At 55.5% G+C, this 14,434-nt stretch overlaps 1 protein-coding gene across 11 annotated transcripts in view; it reads left to right on the top strand.

Moving 5' to 3' along the window:
* TNRC6A (trinucleotide repeat containing adaptor 6A) overlaps positions 1 to 14,434 on the top strand; it is a 126,522-nt gene that overhangs the window by 102,209 nt on the left and 9,879 nt on the right. For 7 of the 11 annotated variants that reach the window (XM_074322874.2, XM_019750173.3, XM_019750172.3 and 4 more), the window contains 12 exons: positions 1,408 to 3,987; positions 5,009 to 5,185; positions 6,042 to 6,217; positions 7,280 to 7,312; positions 8,664 to 8,744; positions 9,089 to 9,140; positions 11,471 to 11,613; positions 12,021 to 12,167; positions 12,311 to 12,448; positions 12,900 to 13,028; positions 13,411 to 13,488; positions 13,717 to 13,927. In XM_074322874.2, the coding sequence (XP_074178975.2) occupies positions 1,408 to 3,987; positions 5,009 to 5,185; positions 6,042 to 6,217; positions 7,280 to 7,312; positions 8,664 to 8,744; positions 9,089 to 9,140; positions 11,471 to 11,613; positions 12,021 to 12,167; positions 12,311 to 12,448; positions 12,900 to 13,028; positions 13,411 to 13,488; positions 13,717 to 13,927 (3,945 nt within the window). The remainder of the gene's footprint in view (positions 1 to 1,407; positions 3,988 to 5,008; positions 5,186 to 6,041; positions 6,218 to 7,279; positions 7,313 to 8,663; positions 8,745 to 9,088; positions 9,141 to 11,470; positions 11,614 to 12,020; positions 12,168 to 12,310; positions 12,449 to 12,899; positions 13,029 to 13,410; positions 13,489 to 13,716; positions 13,928 to 14,434) is intronic. The other 4 variants (XM_074322876.2, XM_019750175.3, XM_074322877.2 and 1 more) reach the window with 2 other exon arrangements.

The following is a 14,434-nucleotide window of genomic DNA, read 5'->3' as shown; positions in this document are numbered from 1 at the left end:
GAATCGGGCTGAATCTTAGGTGAGTTCCTGAGATGAGGAAAGTCAGTACAGAAGCAGGACTATTCTCCTCCTTGGGGAGCAGGTGCTTGTGGGGTCGGACCTGTGCTCTAGGGTTGTTTCCAGGGATCAGTGACAGTCGTGTGGATAAAGCTCGTGGCCCGTCGTGCGGAGCAGGGGCAGGTGTAGCGATTTGTGTTTATCCAGTAATTCTGACTTTTCGGCCTCTTTCACTTCCTGAGAAAAATCCTGCTGGTGGGTGACAGGCATTGTCAGCTTAGAAAAACGATTCTTAAACCGGGAGTGGAAATCGGTCATTTGTAGAACTTGAAAAGATGTGTAGTAGTGAGTTACATTTATTCTGTAGGCCTCCAGCCCCCGTGGTTGGTCCATGAGGTCTGGGTCCATCACACTTGGGTGTGGGTGTTATTTCAAAGCGCTGCTACTAACTGATGATTGCTCTGAAGAGAACTGCAGTGTGAGCCTTAGAGACACCTTGTGCAGCTCAGTCCCTTCCTGTGAGGAACTGCTCACCCCCATACCCTGCACCTGGGGCGGAGCGGCGGCACTGCCCGCCGTCAGCAGCGTACTAGACGGTGACACACCGCCACAAGGCCAGGCTCGCGGGACGGCACCACTGGTCCCAGGGCGTCAGTACCAGCCGCCGCGTTTTCATCAGAATCACTCCGTGACCTGACGTCAGCATGTCAGTTACCCGTTTCTCTGTTGTCTCTAATAAACACGGCGGTGTAGGTACATAAAGACATTCTTGTGAAGGAGAGCACAAGGAAACATGCTCTGACTTGTGTGCGGTACTTGAGGTTGAACATGAACCCTGATGGAAACATAACAGAAAAGACTGTGTCATTCTTAGAAACTTGTCACAGAACCCAAGACAGGTGTGTGGGAAAGCTGTTCTTCGAGCAGAGGCTTCCTTCCGGCTGCATCCCTAACCCCCCAGGGCGCTGGGTGCTCCTTGTTCCCCGGCCCTCTGTCCCTCCCAGCCCTTCTGTCCCTCCCAGCCCTTCTGTCCCTCCCAGCCCTTCTGTCCCTCCCAGCCCTTCTGTCCGGCAGGCCTGGGCCTCGGGGGCTCCCTCCTACCTACTGATACATTGTTGCCTGACCGAGTCCTTCCTGACTCCAGACTCTTGCTTGCTGCTGAGTTAGCAGTTCGCTCATTCCGCAGATACTGACGGCAGTGCTGTCCCAGGACGGCTCTGGGCCCTCAGGGCACCGGCGGCCGCCTGTGTGGGGCTGATGGCGGCCGTGGGAAATGGCTGGCACGTACCAGCGCCCTGTAACCGTACTGCAGGTATCGTGTGTTGTGACACAGGGAGCCACATAGGCTGATCCTCCAGTCGTCACCTTTCCAAACCCTGCATAAAGTTGGCTGCTTCTCTTTCATTCTAGGTACAAACCACAGTGATTCCGGACCCCATTATGAAACATCTCAGCAGGGACCTGCGTCTTCTACGAGTGACTCTAGCCCGAGCTGTCAGAATGCTGCTGTGAACGAGCCCACGGAGAAATCAGCATGGCCCTCGGTCGCTGGCAGTGACCCGGAGCTGGCTTCAGAATGTGTGGCCGCTGACTCTGCCTCCGGTGCTGAGTCCGAGAGAAACCTCCCCGCCATGGCTTCGGGGAGCACAGGTGGTGAAAAGGACGGCCTCCGGAGCAGCGCTGGGCTGGGCGCCCAGAGCAAGTTTGTGGTCGGCAGCAGTGGCAATAGCGGGGGGGCCGGAAGTAGTCCTGGGCCCTGGGGCGTCGCCCACGGGGCCGGAATAAGCACATGTCAGGTGTCTGCGGAAGCTCCTGAGAGCAAGTCAGAGAGTAGCACGGGTCGGATGCCTGCCTGGGGCGCTGTGAGTTCTTCATCCAATGGAGGGTTAAATCTGAGCACTTTGAGTTCAGCCAGCAGCCACGGGGCCTGGCCAGTGTTAGAGAGCAACGGACTCGCCCTGAAAGGGCCTGGAGGGGGTGGCAGTGCTGGCACGAGTGCCCAGTGCAGCTGCACGGGCCAGGGGCCTCACAGCCAGAGCACTAATTCTAAAGGGGGTGGTTCTGCCCCCCCCGGGGCCTGGGGGGGCCTTCAGGAAGCTGGTGAATCCGAAGGAGGTGGCACACAGAAGGTGTCATTCAGTGGTCACCCTCAGAATGTCACCACTGACGTGGCTGGGCCAAATAACACTACTAACTTCATGACCTCTAGTTTACCAAACTCCGCTTCAGCACCGAGTAACGAGCTGCCTGCCAATCCGGGGGCCTGGCGTGTGAGCGCAGTGTCCCATCCTCAGATACAGGCGCCGTCGGTTACGAATGGCACATCCCTGGCTCACCTTAGCAACGGGGACGCCAAAAGTGGAGGCTCTCACGGTACCACGTGGGGGGCCTACGGCGCCAGCTACGCAGGCGACACGTGCGCGAGCCCCAATGGCCCTGCTCCTGGTGACACTGTGAACGCAACTCCAATGCAGCCTGGCGCCAACGGGCCCGTGGGCACTAACTTCCAGGTGAACACAAACAAGGGAGGCGGCGTGTGGGAGGCGGCACCAGCCAACTCCCAGGGTGCGCCCTGGGGAAGTGCCCACGGTGCCAGTGCCGGAGGGAGTCGGAGAGGGTGGGGAAGCCCTGCACAAAACACAGCTGCCAGCGTCCCCGGCGTGGAGTGGAGCAAACTGCCCAGCAATCAGCATTCCAGTGACAGCGCAAATGGCAGCAGTAAGACGTTTACGAACGGGTGGAGGTCTGCCGAGGAGGATGGTCCAGGTTCTGGCACGTCGCAGACCAGTGAGCAGGGTGGGGTGTGGGCCGCAGCGGGAGGCACGGGGGACAGCGAGGGGAGTGTGGAGAGCCCTGGGCGCCTCGAGGACAAAGCAACAGTGGACAGTCAGAGCCGAGACAGGAGAAAAGCTGATCAGCACTCGTTACTGCAAAGCATCGTGAGCAGGGCTGACCTAGACCCGCGCGTCCTGTCCAACGCCGGCTGGGGCCAGACTCCTATTAAGCAGAATACTGCCTGGGACACCGAGACGTTGCCGAGCGGGGACAGGAAGCCCGACAACGGCACCGAGGCCTGGGGCTGCTCGGCGGCACAGACTTGTAACTCAGGGGCATGTACGGAGAAGACGGGCCCTGACGGTCGTGATCTGTCCTCGGCAGCGGGGTGGGGAGAGCCCAGGCCCGCTCTGCGCTGGGGAGATTCCAAAGGCTCGAGCTGCCAGGGGGGCTGGGAAGACGACGCTGCTGCTACAGGAATGGCCAGGAGCAATCAGTGGGGGAATTGCAAGGAGAAGTGCACGTGGAATGATTCGCAAAAGAACAAACAGGGCTGGGGTGACGGACAGAGATCAAACCAGGGCTGGTCCGTTTCTGCCAGTGACAACTGGGCCGACACGTCGAGGAGTAACCATTGGGGTGAGGCTACTAAGAAATCTAGCTCAGGAGGTAGTGACAGTGACAGGTCTGTCTCCGGTTGGAATGAACTTGGTAAAACTAGTTCTTTTACTTGGGGAAATAACTTAAATCCAAATAACTCGTCAGGATGGGATGAATCTTCTAAACCTGGTCCTTCCCAGGGATGGGGTGATCCTCCAAAGTCTAGTCAGTCTCTGGCATGGGGAGAGGCGACAAAGCCAGTCAGTTCTCCGGACTGGAGCAAGCAACAAGACGTGGTCGGCTCTTGGGGACTCCCGCCAGCTCCAGGCAAAGCCTCCGGGACGGGCTGGCTGGGAGGACCGATTCCGGCCCCAACAAAAGAAGAAGAGCCCACAGGCTGGGAGGAGCCGTCCCCGGAGTCCATACGGCGCAAAATGGAGATTGATGATGGAACTTCCGCTTGGGGAGATCCCAGCAAATACAGCTACAAAAATGTGAACATGTGGGACCGGAATATCCCGAACGGCAGCCGCTCAGACCAGCCAGCACAGGGACAGCAGCTGCTGCCGTCTGCACGTGCCAGCAGTGCCAGCCCAGAGGCCGGCGGTGCTTCCGGTAAGTGCCCTGGGTGGGGTCTGATGGGCTTCCGAGCATGGCCCAGAAGCGTGAGCCTGGTTTGGGTTTAGTGTCACGTGAGGTGGGTTCAGCAGAGCGTCCGGAGGTGCACGCAAAGGCCTGGAGACGCGTACGGGGAATCAGGTTCCGGGGAAGGTGCGTGCGCCCCGTCTGGCAGCAGCTGTGCCCCCCGCGGTTCTGGTGCTGAATTCCAGACTCTTGTCCGTTAGGAAAGCTGCACGAGGCAGAAGTGGAAGCGTGCTGTCCAGTGGGGGTGCCGAACACTTCTCAGCTCTTCTGAGTCAGGCCGTTACTTTTTGCTTTTATTATTGCAGTGAAACATGCCCAGAAATCAAAGAACTGTTAGCAACGATACTCTAAACAGTAGGTGCTCCATTTGGCCTTAGAAGTGGTTTAAGTAAGCGTGAAATCCACGTCCGGTAGATGCAGTGCGTGCTGACCAGACTCAACAACACCGTTCCAGGAATTCCCACTTTTATCACAGGGAACTAATTTCTGTCTCTCCAAATTGTCTTGACAAGGACGTTTGCAGGAAGTCTCATTGGAATGCATTGTCTTTGTTAACTGGACATGATTCATTGTTTTCCAGAACAGTGATGTTGAAAGGCTGCACGTAAGGTTAAAATTCTATACACCCACTGGTACCCAGCTTGGTCACCTGCTTTGATTCACTAGGTTTGGTTCAGAATAACCTTCCAGGAATTAAATTCAGAGGAGGATGACATGCCATAATTAAGGTTTTTCAAAAGATTCTGCCCTACACCCCGAGGGCAGTTACGAACCAAGAGATGAAAAAAACATTCACGCGTTGATAGTTAAATCACAGTAACGGGAAATGACTTACCTCTTTTACACAAAACAGATGCCATCTTTTGTGCCTGTCATGGTGCCCTTATTTGATACGTAAATGTGAAGTTCTTCGTCTGTTGTTTCCTGTTTTCTCTGGTCCCGCTGTACCCCTGCCATGTGCTGATGACTTCTTTTCCCACACTTTCTAAAGGCTGGGGTGAGCCCTGGGGGGAGCCTTCTACTGCAGCCACAACTGTGGATAATGGTACTTCAGCGTGGGGCAAACCCATAGACAGTGGTCCCAGCTGGGGGGAACCCATGGCTGTGGCGTCCAGCACACCCACGTGGGGCTCCAGCTCTGTTGGTCCACAAGTGTTAAGCAAGTCTGGTAAGTGACTGGTAATCCCTGGGGGCCCTTGTGTGGTGGTGGGGATCTTTTGTTGACTGTAGTCACGTCACTGGATAACATTTGTCGTTGTTGAGGGAGCCACGTGTCATCGTACTAGACGACACTCTGTGGCTCTTTGAATTGTAGCATTCTTTTATCTTTCTGAATTTCCCTCTCTTTTCTCGTTTTCCTTAGAACTGTGACTAGTAATGATTTGCATATACTTCCCCAAAGCTAAATTAGATTTTGCCAGATTAGATTATCTATAAATAGGCAAGCCACTTCCAGTCTTCCCAACACGAGAGACTGCGTGTAATAGTCTTGGGGACACACACCCACGCTGGCTAGCCCAGCTTCCAGATGACCCTCTGGAGATTATACAGAGAATGAGCCGAGTTCCGGGAGGACCCCCGCTGTCGAGGGGAACACTGTCGGGCCCTATAGGCTGTGCCAGGGACACCCCATAGGAGCTCCAGAGGCTGGGTGGAGGCAGGGTCCTTTCTGCCTGTGACTTGCCCTGCTTCCTGGCCATTCTCCTGGAAAATATCTATCGAAACGAAGTCTCCTAGATGTCACCCATCACCTGCCCGGTGTCACCACGTTAAATGGGTGTGAACGGCCACCACCATTGCCCCGTTTGGAAAGTGTTTTACTGAAATGTGTAATAAAGATAAATTCTTGTTTCGTGGGACTTATAGCTCAGTATAAACATACATTCCTGCTCTGTGAGTTGGGAAGGAAAATAAAAGTGGGGTTTTTAGATTGTCGTCCCCACCCCCCCCTTAATTAATGTATGCTCGTGCTCCTGAAAGAATTGTTAAAGTATGTTTCTCTTTGTGTCACCAACCACCATCAGGGCCAAAACCTATGCAAGACGGCTGGTGTGGCGATGACATGCCACTGCCTGCCAACCGCCCCACCGGCTGGGAGGACGAGGAGGACGTGGAGATTGGAATGTGGAATAGTAACTCATCGCAAGAGCTTAATGCATCTTTAAATTGGCCACCATATACAAAGAAAATGTCATCGAAGGTAAACATTCAAGGGCAAAGCCCTTGAAATGTGAAATTCCAAAGGTAGTTTGCCCACAGAAAATGAGTGCCCTGCCTGCCCACTCATGGCACGCAGGAGAGCCAGGCGCCCCACTCAGGTGTAGTGCTGTGTGGCAGCCACCTGGAGAAGCCGTCCCCAGGGACTCCCTTTCCCCCCACTGCTACAGCTGGGGCTTCTCTCCCCCCCTGCGCCAGGGCTGCTGGGGGCTGCCCACGGGGCGGCGTGCTGTCAGGGAGAGCAGGGCAAACCTCCATGTTGGCTCCATCCCACTGCCAGCTCAGGTCCCATCGCTCACCCGAGTCCCCATCCTCCTCATCCGTCCGTCATCTCTGTCCCTTCCCATTCCACAAGGTCCCGTGACGACAATCCCTAGGAGTGAGCCGAGCTCGGTTTTGCTTTCTTCACGCGCGGACAGATCTTATTCCCAAACCTGGCTGTACGTCAGAAGCCCATGGCATGTGTTAGACGTGCAGCCTCCAGCCCCCCAGTCTGCTGTGGGGGGCGTGAACCATGTTTCTTTCCCAGACAAGCCCCCCAGTATCTCTGCCACGGAGCCAGGTTTGAGCACCTCCGACCTACAATGTGGTTCTTAGCAGGTGGGGCTGGATGCGCTATCTGGTTCTCCCGGGGACCCCGTCCCCAGGTGATTCTCACACCCTCCCCACCTGTCAGAGCCATTACTTTTGAGCGGCCCTGGAGTCAGGTGTCTGCTAGCACACCAGCTGACCGCGGGTTCCTCTCTGAATCCTGGGATTCGAGTTCTGGGACCTGCCATTTCCATTTAAAGAATGTTTCCATCTAGTTGAAATTGCCTCTTGCCTCACCATGTGGCTTGTGCAGTGCTTTGCACATGTCCCGTGAGTCCTTGGTCCTCATAACCTGCCGAGGTAGAGTCCTGCGGAACTTGAGGCTGGAAGAAGTGGTGGCCGCCCACAGCGGCGTGACCAGTCAGTGACAGCAGGGACCTAGCGTCCGTCTCCCGTGCCCAACCCTGTGCCCCCCGTGGACGGTGCTGTGTTGTGACTTTGTCTTTCCTCACAGGGTCTGAGCGGCAAGAAAAGGAGAAGGGAGAGGGTGTGTAGCCTTTTTACTCTTTCTCCTTTGTTTCTACTGTAGAAATCTTTTAACAGCAGCTGCGAGCACTTACTTAGCCTCTGCTGTGCGCCAGGTACTGTGCTTCTGCTGGGGGCTCAGGACAGAGCTGCACCTCCGAGGAGCCCCGCGTGGCGTGGGTCAGAGGGGCGGGGCGGTGTGGAGGAGAACAGCAGCCCGGAGAAAGGAGATGTAGACTAGCTGGAGAGAAGACGCGCTGGCTCTGTAGTCCAGTGAAGGCAGATTGTCAAGTGTTCCCAGTCCTGTGCCGAGTGCTGTGAACTTCAGTCTGTATAAAATATGGCGCCAGTGAAATTGACTAGAAGGCGGCATTGGCTGGTTTTTACCAGGCATTTCTCTAGAGAGCACTAAGCGGTCATAGAATGACAGCCAAATGGGGACAGAGGAGGGCCCAGTGTCAGGGTCACAGTTGGGAAGGCTTGCGTCGCGCAGCTAGAGCGGAGGTGTGGGCTGGGGGCAGGCGTGGAGGTCGAGGGCAAGGGCCTGAGGCCTTGGCAGCCAGCAGGCTGGGGCGGGGAGAAAGCAAAGGGAGCCAGACGGCTGCGGCACTTCGGAAGGGCTAGGCGCTTGCTGCAGAGACCTGCACTCGGGAGGTGAAGCTGTGCTCTGTTCCACAGTCAGAAGGGACAGCTGGTCGCAATGGGCCGGCGATGAAGGCAGCGGTGCAGGGTCCGGTGGGCACCCCGAGCCTCGGCCCCATCATGGCGAGTCCTCCTGCTCTCAGGGGGCCGGCCCTGCGCCGCCCGCAGCCCAGCCAGCCCCACAAAGCCAACAGCAAGCAGGGGCCAGTGTGTTCTTGGCACCATGGCCTGAAATTGTAAACTACTTTGGCACGTGGAAGCACATGGTGTTCCCGCAGTGCAGCGCTCGTGGCATAATTAAATTACGGGTTAAATTGGTTTCTTTGGACTAACCTGAGAACCCATTGACTCTTTGTACTTTGGTTTGGTGTGAGAATTCTAAGATGCAAATTTAATTAATCCTGCAGAACACAGTCCATTTGTAAATTGGATTCTCACTTATTCAGAGGACCCTTTTGGGGGCTCATAGAGGCCCTTTGCTTCTGTCTGTTCCTTCTGACTGCTTGTCTTTAGAGATTCTCTGTGCATCACAGCTATCCCAGACGGCTGGAGCAAAGGAAGTTGAAAATCAAATAAGTTGATTTTTAATTGTTAACTCTGTTAAGAGTTGATTGGAGGAGAAATTGGCTAAAAATGAGAGTTGGGAATTGTCTTGAAGTGTATTAAACCGTCACTATGCCCAGATAAGTAGAGGTGGCCATGGCATCTTTCTGCTCTTTTGTTTTACAAAGGGAGTCATGAAAGGTGGAAACAAGCAGGAAGACGCGTGGATAAACCCGTTTGTTAAGCAGTTTTCAAATATCAGTTTTTCGGTGAGTATGTTTCCCCAGCAGCCCCTCCCCTCTTAATGGTGGTCCATAAATTTCCCCTCATTTCACTTTTTTCTTTCTTAGTAAGTTATCTTTGAGTCCATGTGAACACGTTTGACCTTAGGCAGAACTGGCCATGAAGGCTTTATTGTTCTCGTTCAAGCTAAAACCATCGACGGTGTCACGTGTCTTCTGTCTGAAACTAGTGTTTTTATGAGGCAGAGAAAATGAAGTTTTATGATCCACTTGCATTTCACAAATCATGAAATAAAGTGAAATTCTCCCATTTTATTTATTTTCATTGATGAATTAAGGTCTGCTAACATGCTGCTTTTTCTTACCCTCAGAGAGAGACGCCAGAAGAAAACGTACAGAGCAATAAGATGGACCTGCCTGGAGGTAAGACAGAGTTAGATCAGTCTGAGTGTGTGTTCCCTCTGGATGGACAGGCGTATCTGTGCCATGGCCCCGCTGGAAGGCAGAGCCCTGACCTTGGCTGTGAGCCGGGGACCCGAGGCATGTGGCAGAGGCGTGTGCCTTCTGACTGCCAGTCAGCGCAGACCTAAGGCCGTGCGTGGGGACGCCACCTGTGGTTGTCTCAAGCAGGGCCCTGTCAGGGGGACTTCTCCAGGCGGATGGGGTGGTGCACAGATGCCCATGCCTGTGACACTGCAGCGATGCTGACAGGGTCCCTGCAGGGGACGAGAAATAGGGGTGTAGGGGTGGGAGTGCTGGGAGCCTCCTGGGTGAAGGTGTGAACACGCCAGGCGAGGGGCCTGGGGTTCGCTCTCCATGCCGGCCGTGTGAGCTTCGAGAGGTCGGAGCAGGAAGCTGACGTGATTGGGAGTTGGGTTTTAGAAAAGTCATCTTGGCCCAGGGTGAAGTACCTTAGGACAGCACGCAGCACACATTGGCCCCAAGCGGTGCCAAGCAGAGCAGGGCCAACCGCGAAGGGACCCGTCACGCTGGCCAGCGAGACGGTGGGTGGGCAGGATGGAAGTCAGCGCAGACGTGGGAGTGAGAATGAGCAAGAGCTTGAGCCGGGTGCTGTGGAGGTGAGGGAGCTGGTCTGTAACAGGCGGTCCCGACTTGCCTGCCTGGGCGTGCAGGGTGCTCACAGCAAGTCTGAGTCCAGGCGGGGGAGGCTGCTCAGGAATCGGAACAGGGGAGGTTCAATACGAACGTGCAGAAATGTATGAGCATGCAGGTGGGTGGGTGGTCAGAGGCAGGACGGGCCGTGAAGCGCAGGCCGTGAAGGAGAACTCACTAACCTTAGGCCCGACAGCATGCCCGAGGAAGAGCCCCCCCCCCCCCCCCCCCCCCGTCCCACTGCACCCCACAGCCGGGACCCAGACTCTTGGACATGGCTTGAGCTCACTGCCAGGCAGACGTCACAGGTGTCACCCCCATGGCAACGCCCACCTCCTAGGGGCAGTGTCCCCCCCGGACGTGCTCTGCTCCACAACGGCTGGGGTGCTGGTGGGAGCTTCAGGGGCAGTACAGGGAGGGCAGGCCGGCTCCTGCACCCTCTGCTGACAGCCTCAGGGCCGTCTGGCAACGAGGAAATCCTTCAAGGACTTCCTGAAGCCAACAGCATTCGTTTAGGTAGAAAGGTTTCCTTCCCACTTGCCTGGAGGGCAGGAAGTAAGGGTGAGAGTTGTGGTGTCTGCAGCAGGGACGGCGGCCATTGCCAAGAAAGGACGAGAGCTGAGGACTGAGAAAATGGGGAGCCATAAGGAACAGGGAGACGGAGCGAAGGAGAGTTTCTCGAGTTGAAAACCACGGTTTCAAGGCTGTGTGACTAGGAGAAGAAAGATCCCACGTTCAAGTTCCATGAAGGAAGATCTGGGGGAAATGTGTTTGGTGTCACCTGTTTGAGTGACAGTGGGGCACTTGAGTGGCTGTGCTTATTAGCTGGCAGGTAAGGACGTGGGGCTGAGCGAAGGAGTGCCGGCAAAGCAGACACTTGTATTAGAGGCTCACGTGAGTGGCAGCAAGTGGTGACGCACTGGTGCTGCACGAGTCTGAGGGCTGAGAGAGGGGGTGTGTCCTCGTTGGACTGAGCGAGCCTTGGCGGGTCCCAACTGAACAGGCCAAGTGGGGTCAGCTGTGGGCACGGGGACAAGCCAGAACAGACACTGCTCAGGGCATGGGGGCCACGAGCAGTGTCCACTTGGAAAAGGTTTGTTGAGGTTGCCTGGTAGCTTGGGGGCTAGTGTTTCGAGCAAACGTGACTTTGCAGGCGGGGGTTTCCGGGAGAGGAGGCCGTGTTTACTGCACAGGGGTCTGGGAGTGGGGAGTAATGGACGGAGGGGACCTGAGGGGGATCGTAAGCGGTCAGGTCACCAGGTCCCCACCTGCTGACGGGTGACAACTGTAGGTACAGGCACTGAGTCAGAGCTCTCGGCCTCTGGACAGTGCCCAGCCATACGTAGCAAGCATTTGTTAGGTGCTCTTTTCTCATTTGTTATTGGAAACTGTGTTCTTATCCTAAGGTTAAGCAGATGAGAGGTGGTCAGAGGTATCTCCCCTTGTGTCTGCTAGTCTGTTTTCAAGTTAACCGACTCAGTGAAGGCATAGTATCTGCTAAAGCCAACATTTGAGGAATGCACGTGCGTTTGTCCTGTGTCCCTTTGCCGTTGGTGAAGTGACTGTTTTTTCTGCCGCAAGTTGATCTGAGAAGAGAGGCGGCCTTCCTACTTGGTAACGTAGTTTCCTGCATTTATTAGGAATGTTACAGGACAAACGGATGGAGATAGATAAGCATAGCCTAAGCATTGGTGATTACACTCGGACGGTCGGGAAAGGCCCCGCCTCTCGGCCTCAGGTTCCCAAAGAGTGTCCCGTGGAACGGAGTCCTTATTTTGATAAGGTAGGTGGTGGTGGTGTGTGTGTGTGTGTGTGTGTGTGTGTGTGTGTGTGACCCCTGTGCCCAAGAAAACGGTGCACTTAATAGCATGACTGTCTCATCAGCATTTTCGAACCTTTGATAGAAAGTGTTACATGCCAGTGCCCACCCTCTTACTGGATCTCGAGTTGATTGTCCTTTATGTGTCTCAGTGGATCCTAGGGTTTGCATCTGTATTTGCTGCTTAACCCCATGAAATGTGTTTGGTTCTCTGTGTGCTCAGGAGTAACACTAATCTGATCTCTTCTGTTTTCTGCCTGTCTCCCTCCTGTTGGTGCTGGGATGTCATGTGACTTCTGTTCCTGCCATGGCTTCTCCCTTCCACTTGTTTGCTTGGCTGCTGTTGCACATCTGTCTGTCTGTCCAATCAGGACGGCATTGTAGCAGATGAACCCCAAAACATGCAGTTTATGTCCAGTCAGAGCGTGAAGCTCCCCCCTTCAAATAGTGCACTACCTAACCAGGCCCTCGGCTCCATAGCAGGGCTGGGTATGCAAAACTTGAATTCTGTTAGACAGGTAAGTGCACACGTGCGTTACAGGCTCTGTTGAATGATGTGTAGAAGCGACATGCGCGTTCGTGTGTGTCGTGACTGCGTTGAGTCAGTCGTGCGTGTGGCGCTGACGGTGGCCCCTCAGGACCCGGCCATTTGTCCTTGCAGAACGGCAACCCCAGCGTGTTTGGTGTGGGGAGCACAGCAGCACAAGCCCGGGGCGTGCAGCCGCCGCCAGCACAAGCTCTCCCTTCATCGCAGCCTAATCTCCGCGCTCAAGTGCCTCCTCCACTGCTCCCCGCTCAGGTCCGTACCCGCCCGCCCCCTCGCCCCACTGTGTCCCTGGCAGGGCCTTGGACAGTTTCCTGTTTGACGGACATGACCCATGGACCATCGCACATTTTCCTGGCACCTTGACAGGCAGCTGACGCAGAATTAGTTGCTATTAGAAAGGATGGAGGAGGGCGAGGTGATTCCGAGCAGTTTAAGGCTTGCCTTCGTCTCCGACAAACACCTCCAGGGGGCAGTAGCGCAGTAGATGTGCGGATGTAGATTCATCTGTCACCTTGTACTTCACCCGTGAAAGTGTATGTGACAGGAAGTTAGTGAAGCCGCGAGAGACAGTTCGAGGGATTCGAAACCCCCCCGCCCCCGGATTCCACAAACGTAACTGCCCTACTGCCAGCTGACGTTGCACAGTCCCTTTCGCTAGTGCACATCATCTGTCGCATTATTAACTTCCCGCTGTCGTCCTAAGGTTCCAGTCTCATTGCTGAAGTACGCACCCAACAGCGGTGGCCTGAACCCGCTCTTTGGCCCTCAACAGGTGGCCATGCTGAACCAGCTCTCCCAACTGAACCAGCTCTCTCAGATCTCCCACTTACAGGTAAGGACACTCTGGCCTGTGCAGGTACGTGTAGTGGGTCTGCCGTGTGCTGGTCCTGGGCTGTGCCGGAAGTGGGGCCGGAAACACCACAGGCACATGGCGGCGCCGTGGAGCTCACCGTCTGTCAGTGAAGCCAGGCGGTGAGTCCCACAGGCAGGCCTGGCACTGGGAGAGCAAGCCCCGCCGAGCCGGGGGTGCTGTGGGTACCGGACAACCAGGGAACTTTCCTGACAAAGTCGAGCCTCGATTGAACAAAAGGCTGAATTCAGCAGAACGGCTGGAGGCAGTGCAGGACTTGGGGTGGCGGGGGAGGCGGGGCCCCAGGGCCAGCTGCCAGTCGCTGATGCGCCATCCCGACACCCTGTCTGCGATCTCCCCCCAGCGGTTGTTAGCGCAGCAGCAGAGGGCGCAGAGTCAGAGAAGCGTGCCTTCTGGGGGCCGCCAGCCGCCGGACCAGCAGGTAGGCCTGAGCCTCCCCTTTCTGCTGGGACCCCACCTCCTTCCCAACCCCTCCACTAGGAGGAGCCTGGAAATGCCTTTCGCAAACCAGTGAGGTGTGCCGTTTGCCTGGTCGTGCTAATGGCTGCACAGGGGCCGCCTCTCCCCGCAGAGAGGGAAGTGAATGAAACGTGCTGGGCATCTGTAAAGACCTCCTCACAGTTCTCCCCGGTCGTCTTGTTGCCTTCAGGGCCGACCTCTCAGTATGCAGCAGCAGATGATGCAGCAGTCTCGTCAGCTTGATCCAAACCTGTTGGTGAAGCAGCAGACGCCACCGTCTCAGCAGCAGTCACTCCATCAGCCAGCCATGAAATCGTTCCTTGAAAATGTCATGCCCCACACTACGCCTGAGCTGCAGAAAGGGCCGTCGCCAGTCAACGCTTTCAGCAGCTTCCCTATAGGTGGGTCTCCTTGGCCAAAACGGGAGCTGATGCGTGGGTACCGCAGGCGTGCGTGGTCCCTCCTACGCTCTAGCTCTGCTCCCTGGGAAAACCAGCCAGGCCTTCAGCGGGCTGCATGCACTCCACCTGAGAAAACCACACTGCATTTGCAGTCGGTTAGAATAAAGAAAATACTTCTTTTTGAGACCCAGGTGTCTTAATTGTAAGATGTAAAGAGAGGGGAGGGCCAAACTTACTGTTACTGAAACAGCCACACCAGAGAACTTCTGAGCAGTGCTGGTTTGGGGAAACAGCCGACAACTATAGCATTTGTAGTTTTCAGAACCTGCAATTGTGCTTATTGTCTAAATAGTCATACCTGAGTACTGGAATCAATGTTCGGAATGAAGTGGGAGAAGGGCTTGCCGTTATCCCATCTGCTTCCCCTTTCTCTGTTTTCCGTCCTGTCTCCAGACTTGTACTCCCTCGGGCTTGTATGTTTTCTCCTTCCTTAGGTCCCTTTTGTTC

Source organism: Rhinolophus sinicus, chromosome 10 (assembly GCF_057876585.1).
Source record: "Rhinolophus sinicus isolate RSI-liver-muscle chromosome 10, RSI-T2T, whole genome shotgun sequence".
Taxonomy (NCBI): Eukaryota; Metazoa; Chordata; class Mammalia; order Chiroptera; family Rhinolophidae; genus Rhinolophus; species Rhinolophus sinicus.
The sequence above is the reverse complement of the archived record's forward strand: the minus strand, read 5'-3'. Positions and strand labels throughout refer to the sequence as shown.